Here is a 27,456-nt window from a genome sequence, read left to right on the forward strand (position 1 = left end):
CCACCTGGGGTAAATTCAGTTGATTGGATACATCTTTTCTACATATAAGGTCCCACAGTTGACAGTGCATGTCAGTGCACAAACCAAGCATGAAGTCAAAGGAATTGTCTGTAGATCTGACACAGGGTTGTCTCAAGGCACAAGTCCGGGGAAGGGTACAGAAACATTTCTGCTGCTTTGAAGGTTCCAATGAGCACAGTGGCCTCCATCATCCATAAATGAAGTTTAAATCCACCAGGACTCTTCTGAGAGCTGGCCATCCGTTTAAACGGAGCGATCAAGGGAGAAGGGCCTTTATCAGGGAGGTGACCAAGAACCTGATGGTCATTTTGTCAGAGATCCAGCATTCCTCTGTGGAGAGAGGAAAACCTTCCAGAAGGACAACCATCTCTCCACCAATCAGGCCTGTATGGTAGAGTGGTCAGAGAGAGGCCACTCCTTAGTAAAAGGCACATGGCAGCCCGTCTGGAGTTCACCAAAAGGTACCTAAAGGACTCTCAGACCATGAGAAACAAAATTCTCTGCTCTGATGAGACAAAGATTAAACTCTTTGGCGTGAATGCCAGGTGCTATTGGGGAAACCAGGCACCATCCCTACAGTGAAGCATGGTGGTGGCAGCATCATGCTGTGGGGATGTTTTTCAGTGACAGGAACTGGAAGACTAGTCAGGATTGAGGGAAAGATGAATGCAGCAATGTCCATGAGTGGCCCAGCCAGAGCCCAGACCTGAATCTGATTGAACATCTCTGGAGAGATCTGAAAATGGCTGTGCACCAACACTCATCCAACCTAATGGAGCTTGGGAGGTGCTGCAAAGTGGAACGGGCAAAACTGCCCAAAGACAGATGCTCCAAGCTTGTGGCGTCATATTTAAGGAGACTTGAGGCTGTAATTGTTGCCAAAGGTGCATCAAAGGTTGTGAATACTTAGGTACATGTGATTTCTTGGTTTATTTTTAATAAACTTACAAAAATTTTAAAAACTTTTTTCACATTGTCATTGTGGGGTGTTGTGAATAGAATTTTGAGGGGAAAATGAATCTATTCCATTTTGGAATAAGGTTGCAAACATAAAAAATGTGGATAAAGTGAAGCGCTGCGAATACTTATGATACAGATGCACTGTAATCAACTATCAGTTGGCTCCATTTTGAATGAACAAAGTAAAATTTGCACAACTGTATATGTTTAAAGGTACAGCACGTTCATTCATGCACACAATATACCGTAAACATACAATATGTACATATGTCTAACTGTGCTTTTGACATGTAGTGCATCAGACAAAGTAAGTTTTTCATAACACAGCCAGCCACCACCTCTGGCTGTGACCATGCAATCCACGTACCATGACAGATCTTCCCATCAAAAATTTAAAATTTTCATCTCTGGCTGCTTACTGGCACAATGGAAAAAAAAAAAAAAACATGATTTTTCTTTAATGAGAAGGATAAACAGACTCTTTGATTGGTGTATTTCCCTTTTGGGATATTCTGTTGCCCATAGCAGTGCCCACTCTTCTTCCCTCTTCCACTGACTTCTTTCAAACTCACAATTGTAGTTTTGCAGTTGTGGTGGCTTCTTTCTTCTCTGTTGGGAAATAAGCTTCTGTTATCTGCTCTTCAAATGCTGCCTTTTTCCTCCTGCCCTACTTCTCATGCCTTAAGTAAGCAAAGCAGGAAAAGATCTTTTTCTGCTTTGTGATTTGGGGACCTTCTTAATCCTGGGTGACATTCGGCCAGTACAATTTATCATTGTTAGACTTTCATATTTGCTTTGTGGAGGTTTTAGCTGGGGTTTGTTATCATTGAAACGTCATCGAGATCTCTCCAAGCAAACCCTCTTCACAGTGGGACCGAGGACACTCAAGGCTAGTGCCCAATAGGAAGTCCAACCCACCTATGTGTGTATTTTCATATGTCTGTTCAAATTGCCTTTTTCTCCAAATTCTTTACCACACACACAACAGACAAATGGTTTCTCACCCGTATGAATTCTCATATGCCTGTCTAGATAACATTTTTGACGAAATCTTTTACTACATTCAGAACAGGAAAAAGGTTTGTCGCCTGTATGAATGCTCAGGTGTCTGTTCAGACTTACCTTTTCACCAAATCTTTTACCGCACTCAGAACAGCCAAATGGCTTCTCTCCTGTATGACTTCTCATGTGGCTGGTCAAGTGGGCTTTTTCTCGAAATCTTTTATCACAATCAGAACAGACAAATGGCTTGTCTCCTGTGTGAATTCTCATGTGTTTGTTCAGAGTGTATTTATCTTGAAAGCTATTACCACATTCCCAGCAACCAAACTGTTTCTCCTCTGTATGAATTCTCAAATGTAAATTCAGAATGCGTTTCTCCCTGAATGTTTTCCCACACTCACAGCAGCCAAATGGTTTCTCTCCTGTATGAATTCTCATGTGTGTCTCTAACCTAGCATTTATTCTAAATCGTTTACCACACTGAGAACAGCCAAATGGTTTCTCTCCTGTATGAATGCTCCGGTGTCTCTTCAGACTGACGTTTTCTCGAAATCTTTTACCACATTCGGAACACCCAAATGGTTTTTCTCCTGTATGAATTCTCATATGGTTGTTCAAATGGACTTTCTCTAGAAATCTTTTACTACACTCATAAACAAATGGTTTGTCTCCTGTGTGAATTCTCATGTGACGAATTAGAAAGTGTTTATCTTTAAATCCTTTACCACACTGAGAACAGCTAAATGGTTTCTCCCCTGTATGAATTCTCAGGTGTATGGTCAGTTTCTTCTTTTCTCTAAACTTTTTTCCACACTCAGAACAACCAAATGGTTTCTCTCCTGTATGAATTTGTGTGTGTGCGCTCAGATCACTTTTTGTCCTGAATCTTTTACCACATTCAACACAGCCCAGCAACTTGCCACCTCTGTGGCCATTTTTGGTGGCCAAATAGCCCTTTTGTTGCCACCTTTTATCCCACTCATGAAAACTAACATGTTTCTTAATTCCATGAGTTGTGATGTGTTGCTTTGAAAAATTCATGTGACGCAATGCTGTTCCACATTCAGAGAAATTATCTCTGCTATTGCCAACAAAGGTATCACTGATTTTCAAACAGTTTGAACCTAGACAAAGCACTCTGATGCAAGTCCCTTCACTGTTATGGTTAGACTCAGTTTCAGAACTGTCTGGGAGGCTGCTCTGGGTGTCTGATTGTAAACAATTATTTGGACTCACGTTACTGAGTGGTTGTGGTCCTACATAGTCCTCTTCTTCAGCTTTTGCTGTCAGTGTTCTGGGTGCAGTTGTTACAGTTTCAACATTTGTGTTACCCCCACTTTGGCTTTGGTGAACCTGTGGTTTCTCTTCTTCCGTTTTCACAAGGATAACAGTGAATGGTAACGTTGGAATGTCAGTCTCCTCCACCTTGTGAAGCCGCTCTATCTCCTGACTTGTCAAGAGTTCCTCTTGTTCCTCTTTAACAAGCTTCTTTTCAACAATTGGCTGTAAGTCCTGCTGTTCAGGGAGCATTTCTTCTTCACTCAACAACAGCTGCTGCATGTCTGTAAATAAGCAATTAAAATCATGAAATTATGAACAATATTCATTACAACATAAATAACAGGTTTTTAGTGAGTGGGATCTCATACTCAGTTGTACTGATGGAATTGTATTCTAGTGCTTAATTTATACTTCAGTCTTTAACTGGATCCAGATTAACATTTTCATAGTTCTGATGTTGAGTCCAATTGAATTTAACTCAGCTTGTGAGTATGCAACTGACCAAAGTGACATGAACAATTACAGCTAACTGCAGTCAAATCTGACTGCTGGTTTAACATGTAAATGCTCAAATACTTGAACACCACAACCATAACTAGACTATCAACAACTGATCAATAAAACATATATTATTGCAATAATAAATAAATCCAACTTATTTCATTATTTAGTAAGATTACTTATGTTGGACACACTGTCACACCACTATAAAAGAAAACCATGATACTTAATAGCAGTGATTAAACAGTGGCTTTGTTTTTGGAAGATAAAAAGAGGGTTACTGTGAGGTGTGACTAGGCAGTTTTAAGTGACACAAGAGGCATAACGTCTATCTTACCAACATAATCTATAAGCAAGAGTTTGTGGTTTACAGGCAACATAAATTATCCTCTTGAAGTTAATTTTCAAAAAAATTGCCATTCTTGACTTTTTCCTCTAACCACTGCCACCTAAAGTTGTTCTTCACACCGTCATCACAAGACAGGCTGTCCCATTTTCTGATGAATTTAAGTCATCTTGTGTAGCAGAATAACATTTCATACAGAAATATATCTAACACACAGTGACTTCGAGAAGTAACTTTAATCCAGTTACTGATTTAGAAATATTAACATGTCAGATTAACTCATTCCTGAAAAAAGCAGTCAGATTAGAGTAACTCATTACACGTGCTACCGATATCCCTGATCAAGACACACACCAACTGAAGAAACAAGATGACTTGTGTCAATATGGAAAACAATGCTCCCTCCCAGGGAGGGTCACGCTGGCGAAGGGGACTTTTTTCAAAAATTACTTGAAAAACAGTGCATCTTAGTGAATACTGAGATGTAATTACTATTTTGCAGGGTATTATATTTTTTCTGCCCATTCAAATCAGTATTCTTTTATGAAAGACAAATATTAACATACAATATTACATGATGAGTGTGTGCTAAAATTAAAGAAATGTTTCGTCACTGCTCCACTGCCAAAAATAAAATATAATTAAAAATTTTTCTATATAAATTTTTTGGATGAAACTTTTTTGCTGTTGGGCAAAAGCACCAAAGGCATAAAGTCCTCCAGGGAGGTCCAGGGGCATGCGCCCCAATGCCCCCCAGAAATACATTTTTAATGGTACCACCATAACCCAATATATACTATAATAAGACATCCAAATTAATATATTTAAATAATTTTATATGTAATAATAATAATCAATGATCAATAAACAACAATCAACATAGTCAGGCTGAGGGACACCACATCAAACACTGATCAGCAGCACCAGAGCACCCCAGGGCGCAGTGGTGGCTCCTCTTACCTTCTTCCTGTATATTTATTATTATATATTTATATTTGCAAATACGTTTTTTACTTTCACTTTTGATACTCAAGTGCTTCTTTCCCTCTATGCTGATATACAATGCTGTTGGAACTTCAAATTCCCTGATGGAGTCTTCCCAAGGGATCAAAAAAGTTCTATCTAATCCAACAATGAACAATAATCAATGACTATTCTCTACATCAAAATATGTGATCAAATAGATGTTAACTATGATTTGCACATATTTTCCTTCCTTTTCCTGCCAATGATGCATACTTTCTCTGATTGAATCATTACCATCTTCAGTCAGCATTACTGCAGATGATTCTGTTTCTTTGTGAATTCAAATTAAAAAATAAATTGGCTAAATGGATACTACAACCCCTGGCAATAATTATGGAATCACCGGCCTCAGAGGATGTTCATTCAGTTGTTTAATTTTGTAGAAAAAAAAGCAGATCACAGACATGACACAAAACTAAAGTCATTTCAAATGGCAACTTTCTGGCTTATAAGAAATCAAGAAAAAAAATATTGTGGCAGTCAGTAACGGTTACTTTTTTAGACCAAGCAGAGGGAAAAAAATATGGGCTCACTCAATTCTGAGGAATAAATTATGGAATCACCCTGTAAATTTTCATCCCCAAAACTAACACGCATCAAATCAGATCTGCTCGATAGTCTGCATCAAAAAGGAATGATCACACCTTGGAGAGCTGTTGCACCAAGTGGACTGACATGAATCATGGCTCCAACACGAGAGATGTCAATTGAAACAAAGGAGAGGATTATCAAACTCTTAAAAGAGGGTAAGTCATCACGCAATGTTGCAAAAGATGTTGGTTGTTCACAGTCAGCTGTGTCTAAACTCTGGACCAAATACAAACAACATGGGAAGGTTGTTAAAGGCAAACATACTGGTAGACCAAGGAAGACATCAAAGCCTCAAGACAGAAAACGTAAAGCAATATGTCTCAAAAATCGAAAATGCACAACAAAACAAATGAGGAACGAATGGGAGGAAACTGGAGTCAACGTCTGTGACCGAACTAAGAAACCGCCTAAAGGAAATGGGATTTACATACAGAAAAGCTAAGCGAAAGCCATCATTAACACCTAAACAGAAAAAAACAAGGTTACAATGGGCTAAGGAAAAGCAATCGTGGACTGTGGATGACTGGATGAAAGTCATATTTAGTGATGAATCTCGAATCTGCATTGGGCAAGGTGATGATGCTGGAACTTTTGTTTGGTGCCGTTCCAATGAGATTTATAAAGATGACTGCCTGAAGAGAGCATGTAAATTTCCACAGTCATTGATGACATGGGGCTGCATGTCAGGTAAAGGCACTGGGGAGATGGCTGTCATTACATCATCAATAGAGATGGGTATCGAGAACAGGTTCCTTTCGGGTATCGTTAAGAAATTATTCGATCCACCGACATCAATAAGCTTTATGCTTAACGATTCTGTTATCGGTCCTTCAGAGTGGCCGTTGTTTTGGCGGTGCTTGTCAGGAAAATGATCATTTTTCTACATTGATTACAGACCCTGCAGCGGGTCCTTAATTAACTTTTCTGCAGCATGGCTTTGCTTTGAACCTTGAACCAATCGAAGCAGTGGTTCGCAGACTGAAGCAATGCTTCGGTCGATTGCTTCGTTTATTTCTTTCTTTCGCTTAATTTTCCCCCGCTAAAACCCTAAAGAGCATATGTCTGTCAGTATTATTTACCTTTTCTATGTTAAACTGACCTGTTATGGTTTCTGAAACAGTTGATAGATGTATTTTATAACTTAAAAACGGGAGCGATGCTAACGCGTTAGCATGTCTATGGCATTTTCAATGTTAAAAGTTAGCATTTAGCAACTGCAGCCGTCATGTTTGGGTGCATTTGTTTTCAAATTGTAGTATTCCTTAAATTTATTTTTGCTTATATATTAATAATCTAATGATTATTATATACAGTTTTAGAGAAAGAGACAAAGAACCTGAATAGAAACAACAGAAAATATATAATAGCAACTAACAATGAACATAAATAAATACATACAGAAATAAATGTTTCCTGTGAACACCAAGTGACTCTCACACCTCCATTTCATCCCTGTCTTATTTAAGTTTGATGATAGTTTGTTTCGGTCAAACCATATTTTTGGTTTCTTCATTTCTTCAGTGATTTTCTCCAGAACTATCTGCCAAACTAGAAAACTGCTGCATCCTAGTAAGAGCAGAACACTACTGGAATGAATCTGAATAAGGAAAGTTGTGTATTTTTTTTTTCTCACCTAAATGGATGCTGCACTCACTCCAGTTTATCGTCTGGAATAGTCCCAGATTGCATTTCAGAGCTTCTAGAATTGAAACATTTTTGTGCAGGTGGTGTTGGGGGGTAATTTTGGGTTTCAGCTTTTTTTGTTTTTCACTACTTTCATCCCTGAATATGAGTTGTGATTCACTTTTGTGCGGATTAAAGTTACTAACTGGGACTCCTGTCTCGTTGCGAGAAAGAAACGAGAATCTTCCTCCGTTGTGTTCACACAGCTCCAAACGTTGCGCGGCTCTGACAAGTCAAGATACAATGATAGAATCCAGTCTGAATTAATAATTTCAACGCGAAACACAGTTTTGTTTATTTTTATTTATGTCCAGAGATCAAGGATACAGTGACTAATTTCATATTTATTTACTTTAAGACTCAAGGAAATACACAGAAAACAGAAAACCTGTAAAGCCTACTTTTAGTACAAAATTCACGAGGTATCGATAAGGGAATCGATAAGGAATCGGATCGATAAGCAGAATCGATAATGGCATTGATAGATAAAATGTTATCAATACCCATCCCTAATCATCAATAAATGCACAAGTTTACGTTGATATTTTGGACACTTTTCTTATCCCATCAATTGAAAGGATGTTTGGGGATGATGAAATCATTTTTCAAGATGATAATGCATCTTGCCATAGAACAAAAACTGTGAGAACTTTCCTTGCAAAAAAACATAGGGTCAATGTCATGGCCTGCAAATAGTCCGGATCTTAATCCAATTGAAAATCTTTGGTGGAAGTTGAAGAAAATGGTCCATGACAAGGCTCCAACCCGCAAAGCTGATCTGGCAACAGCAATCAGAGAAAGTTGGAGCCAGATTGATGAAGAGTACTGTTTGTCACTCATTAAGTCCATGCCTCAGAGACTGCAAGCTGTTATAAAAGCCAGAGGTGGTGCAACAAAATACTAGTGATGTGTTGGAGCGTTCTTTTGTTTTTCATGATTCCATAATTTTTTCCTCAGAATTGAGTGATTCCATATTTTTTTTTCCCCTCTGCTTGGTCTAAAAAAGTAACCGTTACTGACTGCCACAATTTTTTTTCCTGATTTCTTATCGTGTTTCTTAAAGCCAGAAAGTTGCCATTTGAAATGACTTTAGTTTTGTGTCATGTCTGTGATCTGCTTTTTTTCTACAAAATTAAACAACTGAATGAACATCCTCCGAGGCCGGTGATTCCATAATTTTTGCCAGGGGATGTACATTTAACTTATGAGATTATGTATTTACAGTTTCCAGAGTAGATTTATCATTATTTATCATTTATCTGAGCTTTTAACCAATTGTGAAATGTTTGATTTGATGGGTAAAGCCTGGTTCACATGGCAGGATTTTAAAATTATCTGTAGGTTTCCAAAAACAGAGACCACACGTGGTCATAGATCTAACAGGTTTGGTCGTACAGTGTGTACGACAGTTCAGCCACACTGTGAGGACAACACCACACACGAACAGACATCACACACAAACATTCCCAGATTAGACAGAAGACCTTGCAAAATCTCTTGAGATTAAACGTGACTTCAGAGTAAACAAATGGAGATACTTTGTGGACCATTTACAACAGAGGGAAAAAAAAAAAGTGTTCTTTAAAGGAGTGGTGACAGTGTGACCACCAGACTTTCTGGTAAGTCAGAACAGCTGTTTTGGTTTTATTTTCCACTCCCTGCATCCGTCACCTCGCTTTCTGATTGGCTACACATCACATTCAGCAGGCTGCATGCTCGTTAGTGGTCAGAGGACACCACACACGCTGCGATATCGGGCCAAGACAATCCAACATGTTGAATATCCCCGATTTACAATTAGAGTGCCTCAGACGTCCTTCCGAGCAGATCAGAGCTGCTCGTAACACACCACAGGAATATCTGATAAGATTATCTTTAGCATCATCACAATTGTCGGGGCATCCTTATGATTGTCAGAAGGGGAAGATCGGGTCCGATATCAGCCTAATTATCTTGCCGTGTGAACCAGGCATAAGGGGCTGGCCTCTTTTTCCTTTGTCCATCAGAGTTCTGCCCATCAGAATCAGAGCATGCACCATGTTGTGGACCTCTCTGTTTTTCAGGCTGTCTGATCACAGATGTATTTCTTAGATTTTTCACAGTTATTGTGATGACAACACTTATAAGCCTGCACAAAGCTGAGCTTCTAGCAGACTGTTTTAACAGGCTCCATTCATGATGAAAGTGCATGCGCACCAAGTCACAGTGGCAAGCGGCTGCCATTTTGTACTGTGACTGCATCAAAAGTAACAGTTATCACTTAAAAACGATTCATCATAACACGACATCACACTTATGTAAGCTTTGCAATCAATCTGCGACATGTCCTTTAAAACATAGAAGAATGGAAATAATGCATCTCCGTTCTGCCATTTTCTTTATAAAAGCCTCCCTGTTCCCTGTCATAGGGACTGCAGCATTGTTAGCCTCCGATCTGATCGATCCCATGGCAGACAGCATCAATCGAGTCTTTTGGGCACCGGCCACAGCCTCCATGATGCTCAGCACCGGCGTACCCCTCCCAAGACGGACCGTCGATCACAGCACCCCGCACATTGGGACATTTTTCTGGCTGCTACTCCTAGGCTACACAGGCTGTGGTCCCCGCCAAGATGAAAAAAAAAAAATGCAGAGATTGTCCTCTGATCATAACTCTTCATGTAATGCATTTTTTCATGGTTTATGTCGTCTGGATGTAAACAGCAAAAAATAAAGAGTTGAAGTTGTTTATGTGAAATTTCCCTGCAAAAATGGGTCTGTGCTCGGTCAGATTCCCACCAAGTCTCATGCTATCGCATCGCCAGATGATGCCACTCCGTATAGTGGCACTGAAAAAACAGTATGGGAATAATTTATTATAGTACGAAAATAATGAAATCTGAATTTCGATTTTGACGGAAATCCATCATATGACAGAAGACTATCACCCATGCATGCACATTGGAATGCCAATTTCAATAAAACGTCTAATTTCATCACAAACGAAAAATATATCAAACAACTCACCTGGTTGTGTCCGTTTTTTGTCTTTTTCCAATTTAATAAATGTGTTCTTTGTAATTTAATTTAAGCTGGGCGTATGATCAACTTTCTTCAAAAAGAAGTGGGCTGATAATTGGCCCTGGGCCCTCTGACAGGCAAATACACTATGTCCAACAATGTCACCTACAATGGTACAAGATTACAAATATATCTTGCCTAGGTACCAAAATGGAAATCATTTTTAGGCTTTCTTGTGTAATACTCCTCTGCAACTTTTGTTTCATATGTTTGTTATGGGCCTGTATGAAATGCCTCACACAACACAGCTAAAAACAAAACATGCTTGTTGACTGATTAAAAATTTCCATGTCATTTGTAGTGAATATGTCCATCTATAAAAGGACAATATCAGGCTCCTGTATGTTATGTTTTAGAGGCACTTTACTGTGAAACAGTGTTTCTATTTAAAAATAACATGGGTATGAAGGATATTGGTGGCTCTGAATAATAATAAAGAAACATGACACCACATTTGCTTTCTATATCTCAACAGACCTGTGGACTTAGTCCATAGTGTCTCCATACAGCTGAGAAAACAGAGAAATTCCATCTCACAGCTTTCTAAAAACTATAAAGCATTCATGGGGTTTGTTCCAAAGCTCATAATATACGGTGAGCCAAAGCATTCAGTCAAAAGGATATTTTTTTGTCTTTATTGTGGTCGATTTTGTGCAGCAAACCATCTGATTTCAGATGGAAATAACAGAATAATCATCTTAAAAGCCCCGAGAATGGCCCACTAACCACATCTACTTCATACACATAGTCCCCCCTTGCCGATTTCAATGTTTCACACAAAAATTTCACACTGCAATGCCTGAATGGAAATGTTAGTATTATCCTCAACGTTATTACGATGTACCTCTGTTCTGCATTCTTCAGTCTGATCTCCAGTTCAGCAACGGCCTTGGAATGTTCTCTGGCTCAAACACTCAACTGTTTTCATGGCTTCAATGACGACGACCACCACCTTTCAGGAGAACCACCATTTGGAATCCTTATAAAAAATAAATAAAGAGGAAGGGAAAAACAAAACATTAGGGTCATTTTTTCCCTTTTGTGCACATTTCTCTACATGTTACAAACAAATCACAAAGTCCAAAAGTTATAGTTCACTTGGTGTCAGTGGTGGGCACAGTTCCGCTAACCACTAATTATCGAAGCTAACATTTTTGTTAGCAGATTAGCTCTTCAGATAACTTTGAAAACCATCAGCGGAGCAATTAGCTTTGATACATTTAGTTCCAATAACTTTTAGACCGCTAACATATTTGTGCAGGCATAGTGAATAAAACTTAACAGTTAAAAACAGTTGTAAACTTTGAAATCATAGATTTTAGTGCCTGCCTGTTACATATTTTGTAGCAGACAGACAGCTATGAGTGGCAGCACTCAATCCTCTGCCAGCAGAGGAGAACTGGCTACCAGAGAGAAAGGAAGAGGGAGAAATAAAATGATCATTTATGAACAAAACAGACCCATATAGGTCGCCTTTGTATTTTAAATGCAAAGTAACTAATGGGACATATTTGGACTGTTGGAGTTGTCCAAAAATAGTTAAATATTGGTCTTGTGTAACTAAGGAAATTGGTGCTATACTGAAGATGACAATCTGTAAGGATCCAGGCCAGTTTCTATTAGGGCTGGCATCTCCCAATAAATTGATGGACAAAAATAAATAAAAAATTTTAAGAAAACTTTTATTCTTAGCACGAAAATGTATTTTGTTTAAGTGGATTAAGGAGAAGCCACCAAGAGTAACTGAATGGTATAACAAAATTTTTTGAGTATTACCAATGGAAAGCTTAAGTGCAAAGTTAAGGGGTAATGAGGATAAACATCTGGACTTATGGCGCCTTCTACTGGAATACTTGCCCAGTGATTTAAGTGATGCCTTGCAGAGGGGCACAGGCTTGTTGAGGTGGAGAACCTTAGGCTGGCTCTTCTAATTGAAGAGGTCTGTATGTTTTAGGTAAATTGCCTACCATTTTATATATATATATATATATATATATATATATATATATATATATATATATATATCCCTGACCTAATTTCTAACTCAGACTGCTCAGTGTTTATGGTTCTGATCTGTTTTTGTTGTTGTTTTGTGGTTCTGTCTTTAATATGTTAAAATCTCAAAACAATAAAATCAAAACAGCTGTTCTGACTTACCAGAAAGTGCGGTGGTCGCGCTGTATCCACTCCTTTAAAGAATGCCCTGTCTTTCTTTTTGCATTGTTTTTTTTTCCTCTGTTTTAAATAGTCCACAAAGTATCTCTGTTTACTCTGAAGTCACGTTTAATCTCGAGAGATTTTGCTAGATTGTATGTTCTTGTGTGGTGTTGCTGTCCTTACCGTGTGGCTGAACACCACAAACTGTACGACCAAACCTGTTAGAGCTATGATATTTTTTATCTTCATGTGTGTGGTCTCTCAGGTTTTGGAAACCTAAAGATAATTTTAAAATCCTGTCATGTGAACCAGGCTGAACTGAGGACACTAACTGTGAGTGTCATGATTGGGTATAAATGGAGCATCCCCAAAAGGCTCAGTAGTTCACAAGCAAAGATGCATAGATTTCATAACATTGAGAACAATATTGATCCGGATAGTTTCTCTCTTATAGGTAGAAATCATCATTGCAATTATTTTACTGAGGAACAATTTAAGCAATATTCCTTCACAAGCGGGGCATTCTCCATTATGCATTTTAATAGTAGAAGCCTTTCTAGGAATTTTTCCAAAATCCAGGACTGTTTGAAAATTGCTAATAAATATTTTTCCGTTATTGCAGTTACTGAGACGTGGTTAAAAGAAGAGTATGTTGATTCTGTCCATCTTGAGGGTTATGATTTTTTTTGCAAATAAGCGGGGTGGTAGTGTGGCTCTTTACGTCAGATCCAATCATTATTGTGAAATTGTTCTGAATATGTCATTTTCCTAGGATGGTGTTATGGAATGTTACTGTGTTACTGAGATGTAGAACTCAATTAAAAACAACAAGCTTTTATTTGGTTGTGGAGACTTCAACATAGATTTCCTAAATCCTCATGGCCATATTATATATATTAGGGCTGGGCAACGTTAACGCGCTAACGTTGCGTTAATTATTGAGGTCATTATCGCCGTTCCGTTCACACAGCTTGAAACGCTGCGCGGCCGAGACAGTCCGGTCAGAATTAATAAGTTCAAAATGAATCGCCGTTTTATATAAAATTACACCTCTTTCCAAACGTAATACAGACAAGAAACTACAATCGACTAAAACATTTTTTCCTCCCAAAATGAAACGTGCTGTATTTTCTTTTCATATTACATCCTGAAGTGAAGCACAGCAGCTGTAAGAGCTCAGCTCAGATATATGGAAAGACATTCATGCCAATAATGCCTGAAAGGAAATGCTTTTGACAAAAACTACAGATTTTGTTTATTCCTATTTATGTCCAGAGATCAAGGATTCACCATGTAGAGTTTATTATGTCCAAAGTTTAAGGATCCAGTGATCAATTTCATATTTATTTACTTTAAGACTCAATAAAATTTTCAATTTAATCAGCTTATAAAGTGCCAAATCACAACAACATCTAAATATACTAAAACAAATACATCACAATTGTACACATATCAAATTGTGGTATGTGTACAATTGTGACATATTTGTTTTAGTATATTTAGTCATGGACATGAATATTGGTACCTGCTGGACTGTTTCTAATTTTGACTGGTATCGATGGAAAATGTCTTCTGTGAACTGTCTGTATCTCAATATATTAAGAACATATGCAGTCAAATTTTTATTGATTTTATCAATTGAAAAAAAAATCATATGTAGATTCAGGTATAATTGAAAGATTTGTGCAATAAATTTGATCTTGTTTACAGTCAATTTTTGTTAGTGTTTTTTTAGAACATCATATTTATACAAATAAGTGTTCACTATGGTCCATGAAGTATAATAAATATATTAAAAGAAGTGTGACAGTGTATGTTGCACACGAATAAAAGAATGAGGATTATTGAATGACAAGACACGTATGATTTTTATTTTATCATTGGGCAAAAATGCATCTGTCAGATTTTCACTCTGGATCCAGCCCTGCAGGATGGCGCACTGGAGAAAAGCAAAGTTATCTGTAATCATTGCAATGCAGAATTTGCTTTTCACCGAAGCTATACAAGTCTCAGGTACCACCTCAACAGTTACTGTTTTTTATTTTTTTATTTTTACAGATTCTCAATTTGATATGAAACAGGATAACAAATGACCTGCCAGTGGTTTTATATTTGATTTCATTAGTGTGTTTCAGTTGAAATTTACATTTTCAAATATATGCAACATTCATTTACATTTTAAAATAAAACTGTGCTTTTAAGCGGGTTTTGAATTCATTTTTGGGTTTCACATATACCATGTGACTAATCACAGAAAGTCATTGAGTTAATACGATTAAGATTTTTTATGTTTGCCCATATATATATGAAAAAATCTGAATTCTTAGATTCTGTGTTCTGTATGGGATTATATCCAGCGATAACACAACCAGGATTACGACGAACACAGACGCTCATTGACAAGATATTAACAAATATTATTGTTGGGAATTTAACGGGTGGATTACTTATTAGTGGCATCAGTGATCACTTGCCGGGTTTGTCGTTACAATTCTTTAGCTGATAAAGTTGATCATATTGACACTCCAAATTTCAAAAGAAAAATAACTGAGGAATCTACGGCCAATCTCAGAATGGATTTATCGCACCAAGATTGCCGTGGCATCTATACTGAAGACATTAACCGATCATATGAATAATTTATCTTCATTATGTCCAAGTTGCATGATAAATATTGTCCACTGATACCAAATGTGGGATACAAATGAATTACCAACAAACATTGCATCACTAAGGGACTGCTGAATGCATGTAAGAAGAAACATTTTTTGTATAGGCAAGTTTTAAAGGGTAGAACAATTGAGGCTGAGAGTAAATACAAGACATAAAAACAAGTTAACCAATATCATGCGATCTTGCAAATGGCAGTATTACAGTGAGTTGTTGCGAAAAAAAAAAAAAGAAATAGAACAAACATCAAAGGTACTTGGAAGCTCTTAAGAGCGTGTTCACAATGCTGGGCATCAAAACCAATTACCTTCAATTCAAGTTTCAGAAACAGACAAAACTCATTTTTCAAAGAAGTTATTGGCCTTATTGTCTTGCCACTGCTCCTAGGAATCTGTCAAGACAAATTCAGGTGGCTGTTGTGTTTAATAGTCCCATAGTGAGCTTTAATTGACCCAAAAACATGATGGTTTTTCCAAAATAACGTAACATCTTTGATATTATGTAAATTCAGCTGGACAGAAATAAGATGTACACCTATTAATCATTAGGAAACATAATATTTACAGCATCCTTATTGTTTCTCGTTTCCATTGATATATGGCATGTGGTACTTTCAGGGAAATTGCAGCTGGTCCGTCCTGTTTTTCTTCAATGAAGCATAATGCAAAAATACCAAAATTTACCGTACACACAGGTCACCTTGCATTTAGTGGATAAAAACATGTTAAAACTTGTGGAAGCACCCAAAACACCTACTGGTTGATCAACAGAGTTGACAAAAATAACTTTTCATTACATTTTTGGAATTTGATACTGTAGTCTTTTTATTTTGGGCATATTTTTTCCATCCCACAGTGTCCGTCTATAACGCTACATGTTACTCCTCACTGTGGGGAAAAAAAAAAAAAAAAAAAAATGCTGACATAAGTGTGATGAAGACCTACCCACAAGCATACTCTATAATGACATCCATGAAAAAAATTCAAGTGGCCAAGTCCCCACAACCAATGAACCATTTCCGTCCCACAAAATGTCCGTCCGTCACATGTGATGGACAAACATCTTGTGGGACATTTTTTCCTTTGGTACTGTACATTATTTGTATGGAAAAGGTATCATTTGTATGTATTATTTTGCAGTCAAAGTTTACAACAGATATTTGTGCATTTTTCACAAATTGCATTTACTTTTGCATGACGACAGATCTCTTAAGGCTCACTAATTTTGTTATGATACTGGAGATTATTTTTCTTCATTCATTACCATTTTACATAGATGAAGGTGACTTTTTTTACTCAAATCAGAATTTGTGAAGATTTATTATTCACACATATTTAACTTTGGGATATTGAAGGTTTCAGAGATAGAAATCATAATTTTGGTCACACAGTGTCCATCCGTCCCATGTACAGTCGGGAGCTCAGTCTAATATTATCAGTCATTATAAGTAACCTGTCTTTTAAAGATGAAATTGGTCAAGTACTGATTGCATGTTTATGCTTCATTGATTTTAGGGCCCCTCAGATTAATTACTTGCAATATATCACTTTAGAATGAAGCAGCAATGTAAGTGCAGAAGCACCAAGTGCAGTTCAATGAGTGCATGCTAAGTGCAATCAGTGTCACAGGGTGCAAGTTGTAAACAGCATGTTTATTTTGATCGATGGCTTCAGAATCCTCATTTGGACAGGAAATCTTGAACTGTACTCTATAAAGCTTTCTGAAGGTGTGTCACCATGAGTTTCCTGATTTTCCTTCAATTCACATTCTTTCAAAAGCTGTTTGTCAAATTCGACTTTTGACAAGTAAAAAAAAAAAAAATGCATGTGTCAAATATTCTAGGGTGTGCTGGGGTTGGTTTTAGGATGATTCCTTTTTATACACATCCTGCTATGATTTCCCTTTAAATTCACATCTCACTCTGATAAATCAAGATGGCTATTACATGCTTGGTAGCCACATTGATTTTATTTTCTGCCTTATAAATCTTAAAAATGCCCGGTCCTTTTGTTTTCATTTTCTCAGGGTACTAAAAGTACGTTATGGTGGTAAGGATGTTTCATATAGATTTGTGGCATGCTCCAATAATCAAGATGCCCCCATGGCAGCCATCTTGATTTTGGTTTCCACTAAATAACTCAATATCTTGTCATTTTGTTTTCATTTCAAGGTATGTTTGGATGCTTAATACTGCGTTTTCAACTGCATGGAAATCCTTAAAGCATGGTCCATTCCATGTAAAATCAGGCTTTTGTTTACTTTTAGTAAATTACTCCTATAAAACCTTGCCCTTTAATTTGATGTATTGGCAACTTGGCTAAATAGGATTCATGGTATCGACAGACCACATTAGAAAATGCAAGTGTCTTCAAAAAGTAAACAAAAAAGGAAATTAACTGTGGCACGCTTAATTCAAATGGACAACGGCTTTAATATCGTTTGCATTTCAGTGCTCTATGTATAGAAAACGTATGTAAATCCTTGTTAAATTTTTGATGGTCTATATGTCCCACAGTGTGTGTCCGTCACATGCACATTGTCCCACAGTGTACGTCCATCACAGATATTTCAACACATTCTCTACATAAAACTATCCCCTTACAGCAAAACCTCTTGCATGAGGCTTGGGCACTACAGAAGGCATGTTTCAAACAGTTTTTTCTTCTTTCTTCTGGTTTTGTTTTTACAGCAAGTGAAATAATGGACCCGTTTAAAAAAATTTGAACTTAACACATTGTTTCCCACACTGCTGCATGGTGCAACAACTGGCATCAATGAAACTGTGGAGGAAGTTAAATAGTTCCATACTTATTTGGAAATGTGTCTTTTGATCATCTGTCGCTCTTTCATGCAAAAGAGCGACCAGGATTTTATTCAGAGAATAAAAATTGTTGAAAAAAAAAAAAAAAAAAAACCTACATTCTCAAAACCCTAGTGGTCCATACTTAAAAACAAATACATGTTCCACTTGTTTTGAAGAACCCCCCCCCCCCCCCCCAACCCCACTGTTGCTGTTACATATTGATGCCCAGCTTGGTGAACACACTCTTAAATGAAATTATCAAAAATAAAAAAAGTTGTCAAAGATTATCCAACATATTTTTACTCAAATACTGATACAGTGGTCAAGGAAAAGAAAGCTATAGTACAACCCCTGGCAAAAATTATCGGCCTCGGAGGATGTTCATTCAGTTGTTTAATTTAGTAGAAAAAAAGCAGATCACAGACATGACACAAAACTAAAGTCATTTCAAATGGCAACTTTCTGGCTTTGAGAAATCAGGGAAAAAAAATTGTGGCAGTCAGTAACGGTTACTTTTTTAGACCAAGCAGAGGGGAAAAAAAAAAAAAAAAAATATATGGAATCACTCAATTCTGAGGAAAAAATTATGGAATCATGAAAAACAAAAGAACACACTCCAACACATCACTAGTATTTTGTTGCACCACCTCTGGCTTTTATAACAGCTTGCAGTCTCTGAGGCATGGACTTAATGAGTGACAAACAGTACTCTTCATCAATCTGGCTCCAACTTTCTCTGATTGCTGTTGCCAGATCGGCTTTGCAGGTTGGAGCCTTGTCTTGGACCATTTTCTTAAACTTCCACCAAAGATTTTCAATTGGATTAAGATCCGGACTATGTGCAGGCCATGACATTGACCCTATGTGTCTTTTTGCAAGGAATGTTTTCAGTTTTTGCTCTATGGCAAGATGCATTATCATCTTGAAAAATGATTTCATCATCCCCAAACATCCTTTCAATTGATGGGATACGAAAAGTGTCCAAAATGTCAAGGTAAACTTGTGCATTTATTGATGATGTAATGACAGCCATCTCCCCAGTGCCTTTACCTGACATGCAGCCCCATATCATCAATGACTGTGGAAATTTACATGTTCTCTTCAGGCAGTCATCTTTATAAATCTCATTGGAACGGCACCAAACAAAAGTTCCAGCATCATCACCTTGCCCAATGCAGATTCGAGATTCATCACTGAATGTGACTTTCATCCAGTCATCCACAGTCCACGATTGCTTTCCCTTAGCCCATAGTAACCTTGTTGTTTTCTGTTTAGGTGTTAATAATGGCTTTCGTTTAGCTTTTCTGTATGTAAATCCCCATTTCCTTTAGGTGGTTTCTTACAGTTCGGTCAGACATTGACTCCAGTTTCCTCCCATTCATTCCTCATTTGTTTTGTTGTGCATTTTCGATTTTTGAGACATATTGCTTTACGTTTTCTGTCTTGACGCTTTGATGTCTTCCTTGGTCTGCCAGTATGTTTGCCTTTAACAACCTTCCCATGGCGTTTGTATTTGGTCCAGAGTTTAGACACAGCTGACTGAACAACCAACATCTTTTGCAACATTGCGTGATGATTCACCCTCTTAAGAGTTTGATAATACTCTCCTTTGTTTCAATTGACATCTCTCATGTTGGAGCCATGATTCATGTCAGTCCACTTGGTGCAACAGCTCTCCAAGGTGTGATCCACTACTTTTAGATGCAGACTAACGAGCAGATCTGATTTGATGCAGGTGTTAGTTTTGGGGATGAAAATTTACAGGGTGATTCCATAATTTTTTCCTCAGAATTGAGTGATTCCATATTTTTTTCCCTCTGCTTGGTCTAAAAAAAGTAACCGTTACTGACTGCCACAATTTTTTTTTCCTGATTTCTTATAGTGTTTCTTAAAGCCAGAAAGTTGCCATTTGAAATGACTTTAGTTTTGTGTCATGTCTGTGATCTGCTTTTTTTCTACAAAATTAAACAACTGAATGAACATCCTCCGAGGCCGGTGATTCCATAATTTTTGCCATCATTTTAATGATTATTTTACCAATGTGGGGAAACATTTAGCAAGTTCAACTGTACCTTCTAATATGAGTTCTTGGGATAACAGGACAATGAGGACTAACCTTTCAGATTCAATATTTATTAGAGAAACTGATAAATATGAAATAATTGACAAGTACATAAACTAAAGGGGAAAAAGTCAACCGATTACAATAATGTTGATACGTCTTTGATAAAACTATAATTGATTGTGTCATTAAACCTTTAACTTCTATCTGTAACTTGTCATTGACAGCTGGGAGATTTCACTCCAAAATGAAAATAGCTAAAGAAGTACCGCTCTTCAAATCTGGCGATTAACACATTTCAAACTATAGGCCAATCTCCCTGCTACCTCAATTCTCGTTCTGGACATGATACAGAGGGAAATACAGACATTTATGGAATGGTTTGACGCTAACAAATTGTCACTTCACTTTGGTAAAACAAAGTGTATCATATCTGGAAATAAGCCCAGAAATTTATGCTGAAATTTCTGAGTGCATGATGTTGAAATTGAACTTGTAAATGAAACCAAATTTCTTGGGATCTTTATTGATGATAATCTAAGTTGGAAAACACAAAGTATGTTAAATCTAAAATGCCAAAGATCATTGTCATTTTGAATAAAGCACAAGACTTCCTCCCCCAACACTCAGTTAACCCACACAGACCAGCAATCCCCAGCCTTTTCCTCACCCACGCACGGTCACTACACAACAAGATGGACGAGCTGAGACTGCAGATTACATCGAGTCCCTGGAGCACTGTGTGATGATTATATCAGCGACATGGCTGGATTCAAACATGCCGGACGCTGCTATCGAGCTAGCAGGCCACATTGTTTACAGAGCAGACCACAACAGTCACTCCACTAAGAGCAGAAGTGAGGGGTCTGTGCATCTATATACACACACAACAGATGGTGCACCGATGCCAGGGTAATGGAGACTCACTGCTCAACAGGCATTGAATACGTACACAATCCTGAGTTGTAGACCTTTTTATCTGCCTCAGGAAATCACATCTGTATTGATAACTGTTGTCTATATACCACCACAAGTTAATGCTAAGGTAGCCTTATGGGCCTTTCACACTGAATACGTCAGGCCAATCCGTCAACGTGTCGGGATCCGTCGGATCCGCATGACGTCAGACGCGTCACTTTGGAAGCATCAAAAAAAAAAAAAAAGGGTGGGGGGGGGCGGAGATTGCCACGTCACACTCTGGCTGTTTCCACAATCTGAAAAAGTTCAGCGATTGCCATCTTGAATTTGGGTCGCCTGAACCACAAAAAAAGCTTTAAAAAACAGCAGTAGAACGATTCTCCCATCACCCTATTGGGAGAAGCTTTTTTCCCCAGCTACTTTTCGGAGTGATGCCGACCAAGGGAGGACCGACGACTTGGTGGGCTATCGATCGAACCGCGACAGCGGGCCGACCCGCACGGAGAAGCCGGCCTTCAGGCATCATCACTGGGCAGACCGAGGCAGGCAGCCGGGGTGATGGAGCAGACCCACTCAGTCCGAAATCTCCCACTTTTTGGATATATGCGAAGTCCCAGTTTGCCCAATGGAGTTTAGTTCTGCAGCTTTATCGAGGTGAGAATAATGTAAAAATAAAACGTGACGTTTACTGAACTGCTTTGAAGGTTTAATGATGGGCTAACATTAGCGTAGCCTGTTAGGGAATAATAAACAAAATAGGGAATAAATATAAGTGTAAAGATGACTGAATATATCAGAGCAGTAAATTGATCAATCCGTGTGAACGTGCAGATTGCGGTTATTTCCACCAGCTGCAGCTGAGTCACAACGCGAATTCCGTCTTCCAGAACAGCTCTTTATATAATCATTTGAATTATCTACCAGTTGCCACATGTACATAATAGCTGGTGTGTGGAAAACGTTCAGCTGGTCGAACAAAGTCAAACTAAACAATAACGTTACAAAAACTAAACAGATTAAAAGACATCAAGAATGACAGCAAAATGAAACAGATGAATTGAGGTTTTCATTGCCCTTCATTCAAATTTTTCAACAGTTTAAAAATCCTGACAAAGTGCCAGCTGCAGGAACGAAGCTGAGCAAAGGTTAAACGATGCCAATGAAAGTCCAGATTTCCTGTTTTGTTAGGGCTTCATTGCCCTTCGTTAAGTGCCTTGTGACTGGGCCATAACCCTAACCCGCCATGATGAAATCTGCGAAATTCCTCAGATCCGCAGAGTTTTCACAGCCCTGATGGGATCCGAGGTATGTTTTCACAACTTTTAATTTAGAAAAATTACAAGAAGCAGTACTCACTGGGACCACAACTGCTACAGAGTCTGCTTACAGAGTCTGTAGAGCTCAAAAACACTTCTTTATATGGCTTAATGAACAGTACTAGCGCTAGTGTACTGGAGGGTCTCTGCATCCCAGTCTGTATTTTCCTGTCTTTTTATTTTCTCCAAAATAGTAAACGTAAATTTGATGAATACAAGAAAATAATAAACAGAATATGCTGTCCGTGAGGTGTTGAAGTAGATTTTAGTGCACTGGACAAACATTATCATTTATGAGTAGCCTAATATATCTTTAATATGATGCGAGCAAGCAAAGTGCATGAGCAAAAAATTTTTTTTCAGTGCCGCAGTCCCTGCAAAAATCAAATCTGACTTTCTATCCCTGCTGTGTGCCCAGTCTGGATTATGTGATATTGTGCCTTATGTCTGCAGAATTTGGAAGCTGGTACATATCGGATCTGTGTAAACTTTCAACACGAAAATAAAATATTTTGTAGCCGATGAAGCATATGCTTTCAGAACTTGACTGATGAAACCATTCTCTCATTGTTCCCAGAATCAGAAATCATTTACAGCTATACATATACACACACACATACGAGGTCTATTAGAAAAGTATCCGACCTTATTATTTTTTTCAAAAACCATATGGATTTGAATCACGTGTGATTACATCAGACATGCTTGAACCCTCGTGGGCATGCGAGAGTTTTTTCACGCCTGTCGGTTACGTCATTCGCCTGTGGGCAGTCTTTGAGTGAGGAGTCGTCCACCCGCTCGTTGATTTTTTTCATTGTTTAGGAATGGCTCAGAGACTGTTGCTTTGTTTGATAAAATTTTTTTCAAAACTGTAAGGCACAACTGAATGGACACCATTCAATAAATTCAGCTGGTTTTCGGTAAAAATTTTAACGGCTGATGAGAGATTTTGGTCTGGTAGTGTCGCTTTAAGGACTGTCCACGGTGCCTGACGGCAATCTGCGCTTCGAGGCGGCAGCGTCTCGCCGTTTCAAGTTGAAAACTTCCACATTTCAGGCTCTGTTGACGCAGTAAGTCGTCAGAGAACAGAGAACTTTCAGAAGAAGTCGGCATGAGGAGTTTATTCGGACATTCCATTGTTAACGGTCATTTTGTAATGAAAGAACGTGCGGGCAGAGTCGCATGTCGGGCTGGACCCGAACGCGGGGGGTCGCGGCAGGAAAAACACCTCCGTTGGAAATCTTAACGGGCAAGTTGAAACATGCCCAAGCTGTTAAACAATTTCTCAGTTACTCACTTGTTGAAAGCCATTAAAAGCCGCCTGAATTCTACAAATGGTTTTCAACACGGAGGTGTTTTTCCTGTCGCGGCGCACACAGATTTGCCGAGTCGTCACGGAAACGACTCGGCGAATTTGCGCGTACGTCTTTCATTAAAAAAATGTCCTTAAACAGTGGAATGTCCGCATAAATTCCTCATGCCGGCCTCTTCTTAATCTTCTCACGATGTCCTGGGTGAATTAAGCCTTAAATTAGGATGTTTTCAGCTCGAAACAGGCCGACGACAGCGCCTGGAAGCGCTGCAGGACGTCCCGCTCCGTGGGAAGTCCTTACACCGACAGAAACACCCCATAATCTCTCATCAGCCGTTAAACTTTTCACAGAAAACCATCTTAATTTCTTGAATAGTGTCCACTCGGATATTCCTCACAGGTCCAGAAAAAATTTTGATAAAGCAACGCGCGCCGTCTCGAGCAGCGTGTGAAACAAAGGAATTCAGCCGAGAGGGCGGGACCACATCTCACTCAAGGCCTGCCCACAGGGAAATGACGTCACCGACGCGTGAAAAAACTCACGCATGCGCACGAGGGTTCAAGCATGATTGGTGTAATCGCATGTCATTCAAATCCATATAGTTAAAAAAAAAAGGGTCGGTTTATTATCTAAGAGACCTCGTACACTGTACATATATATACTAATGGATTGATTTACAGTGTTCAGCTGCACTGCACTGAATGCAGCAGCAGCAGCATCTGAACATCTCAGCGCAGCTGATTTATTTGCAGCTGGAAGAGATCGGACCCGTGTAAACTTTCAACACTAATATTTCGGAATGTGGAGGTGTCAGGTAAGTTTATTATTTTCCTTACATAATTTAAAGTAAATTAATTTTACTGGCTTGATATCCAGGTCAGAATGGTCTTTTAACATATTTTGCAAGCTTTTTGCAAATCGCTGTCCATGAAGACACATTTGCATTATGAAGGCAGCATTGCTACTGCACTCTCTAGTACTCATATCCATCATTATGGTCTTTCTTCAGAGCTCTATCATTTTTAACTCTTCCCACTGACTTTGAATTGAATGTAACCTTAGGAAAGTCGTAGAGAAAGTCTCTTTTGTAAGCAAGAGTTTGTGTAGTGTTAAAAGGTGGCTTTCGAGACTAACAAGTCAAATCTAAATGTCCCTCAAAATTATGCAATAGGATATTTTAACAAACAGTGTTGTAGTATAACCAGCAGGAGACCATTGATATGTGATGTGAATTTGTACCTAAAGCAGTATCTCTATAGAGACCACTGTGTTAATATATTCTCTTATTGCATTTGCAAGTCTTTGGTTCTGTACCTTAAATAAAGTCAGTTTGGAATTTCAGTGCTTAAAGTGTAGGTGATACCAAAAAATGTGCACAAATAATAACTAAAAATGATGAAATGTTATGATATTTAAGAAAAAAAAAATCCTGAACAGCTGTGGCCATATTGTTGCTACATCATCACCGGAATGGCACCTGCTGATTCAAGCCCAAATCAGTTGTAAACATGGCAGAGGTCGAGCTGTTTTCGGATAATGTTTTTTATAGTGTGGAGCGTTTTTTTAATCCAGTCTGAAGGTGATTCTGAAGCAGCTGTGGGGGACAGCATTTATGGTTTGCAGCCTTATTTAGATGACAATAAACTGTAGAGGAAAACCTTCAGTCTGACAACAGTGACGATACTGCCAGAGTTCAGAACACAGAATGGTACTTTTAAAAAAATAAATAAAATAAATAATGCAGACGATTTTGGCACAGGTGGAGGTGATAAACTGCTTTTGTTTGTTTTTTGCCAGCTCTTGGGCTGTAATCAACTGATAAAACAAAAAAAAAGTGTGACAAACTGTGACATTAGAATAAAGTGATGAGGAAATGTGGATTTTTTTGTTTATTTGTTTCTGCTTAGAAGCAATTTCAAATCTGAAAAGTGACACGAGGGACTGAAAATAGCTATTTTTAAAATAAATATTGTTTTCCTTCTTAAATACGTTATTAAAGATTAAAACCATTCACACAAGAAGTAAATATATAGTCTTACCTGCGCATTTCAGTGAGATCATCTTTAAACTTATCCACCTTTACAAAACCACATCTGAAAAATAATTGAATTCCTTCTGTTCTGGTTGAAGAAAACTCCATTTCATTTGACACACTAAACTTTGGTGCCAGGTTCCAGCGTAATCAATTATTGCAGCTGATCAATCCTGTCTGTGTTGTTAACGAGCGGCTTTGCGCTGCAGGAAAAAGACTTTCAGCGCCTCATCTACAAGCTACATATCCCATGATCCAGAAAACAATAAAATAATCTGAAGATCCTCAGTTTTGTTTTCAGTGTGGAGTGGAGCAGCTCGTCAATATAAGTGTTCCACCTGCCATTCTGGCGGTGAAAAGTAACCGTTCTGACAATGAAAACATGGTGCAGCTCTGACCTGAACCACGGGGCTATCAGTAGCCTGTAAAAATCCATAAATTAATGGTACAATTAAATAATGGTTCCGGAGCTGACGCCACTTCCTCCTCCTTGTCCAATGTTGGCACACAGGGAAGTTCCTGTTTTTTTAGTGGCGTGCAGTTCAAAATCCAAATATTTATCTCTTCACAAACTGCAAACTAGGAAAGGATAAATTTCAAACTGTTTAATTTTCGTCGTAAATATTCATGAAAACATGGCATTACGTGTCACCTACACTTTAAACGTGGTTATTTATTATGAGAATTAGGCAATGACTAATGGTACAAATTGACGAAAGATTTTCATACGTCTTCCCAACCCTAATAACAATTAGGTTGTAGCTCTTAATCTACGTTCTTGAGATTAGAAACTTTGTTTTTCTACAACGTTTTTCTCAAGATTTATTGAGCCGTGGCTTCAGAAGGGTACTGACCCTGATTTGGGACACAGGACGTGAGCGGGCCTGTCTCCTGGCTTCCTCGCTTTCTGCGGCGCTTTTCCGATATGGAAAGGCCTAAAAACAATAGGCTACACCAGTACAGAACCATTATAATGCCAATCTCACAAACAACCAAACATTACACATAAACATGCGGTGACAACAGTCTGACTACATGTTTATGTTTATTGTAGGTCCTCTAGCAGCATCAGCATACAATGCTAACGTACTAGCGAACACGACATGACGACATTAACTCACGTCGTAAGTAGCATAAAATAGCAACAGTGATTTGCTTTACTGAAAAACAGCAGTACAAGTACTTACACAATAGTACAGTCACCGTAAAGCATCAAACGCTGCAAATGTGTTAACTTTGCAACTCGGCGATACGAGGCTACAATCATAACAGTTTGCGCATGGACGATCTCCTCCTCCTCCTTCTTCTTCTTCTTCTTCTTCTTGCAATTTATTGGCGGTTGGCATCCAGAATGTTGCATTACCGCCACCAACTGTACAATTGTGAAACTACTGGACGTTCTTCTTCTTCTTCTTCTTCTTCTTCTTCTTCATTGAATTTTATTGACGGTTTGCAAACCAATACGGTGCATTACCGCCTCCAACTGGTTAGGAGTGGAGCATTATATTACTGGATTCTTGTTAGCGTCAATGTAAACGGAGGCTAACAGCTAGCCAAGTTTTGCTAACGTTCTTGTACGGAACAACCTTTGAAATACTGGACTGAACGCAACATGCTGCCAACAATGTTGGTAGAAAAAGCTGTTTCAGTGGCACAAAGTCTCACCTTGAACCTGCATCTCGTCAGTCTTTTCTGAAAACATAAGCTACCTGCT

The 27,456-nt window shown here is 38.3% G+C and overlaps 1 protein-coding gene and 1 long non-coding RNA gene across 2 annotated transcripts; one reads left to right on the top strand and one right to left on the bottom strand.

Moving 5' to 3' along the window:
* Positions 1–126: 126 nt before the first annotated feature.
* LOC117521637 lies at positions 127–11,876 on the top strand. The gene is made up of 3 exons (XR_004564007.1): positions 127–566; positions 6,949–6,961; positions 11,864–11,876. It is a non-coding gene; the product is annotated as an uncharacterized LOC117521637 (long non-coding RNA).
* LOC117521618 (gastrula zinc finger protein XlCGF57.1-like) lies at positions 995–27,044 on the bottom strand. Its single transcript, XM_034182955.1, has 3 exons — positions 26,930–27,044; positions 11,316–11,450; positions 995–3,545 (listed from the first exon to the last, which is right to left on the bottom strand). The coding sequence occupies exons 2-3, from the start codon at positions 11,326–11,328 to the stop codon at positions 1,900–1,902; spliced, it is 1,659 nt and encodes a 552-aa protein (XP_034038846.1). The 5' UTR covers positions 11,329–11,450; positions 26,930–27,044; the 3' UTR covers positions 995–1,899.
* Between the last annotated feature and the right edge of the window lie 412 nt (positions 27,045–27,456).

This window comes from Thalassophryne amazonica, chromosome 12 (genome assembly GCF_902500255.1).
Source record: "Thalassophryne amazonica chromosome 12, fThaAma1.1, whole genome shotgun sequence".
NCBI lineage: Eukaryota > Metazoa > Chordata > Actinopteri > Batrachoidiformes > Batrachoididae > Thalassophryne > Thalassophryne amazonica.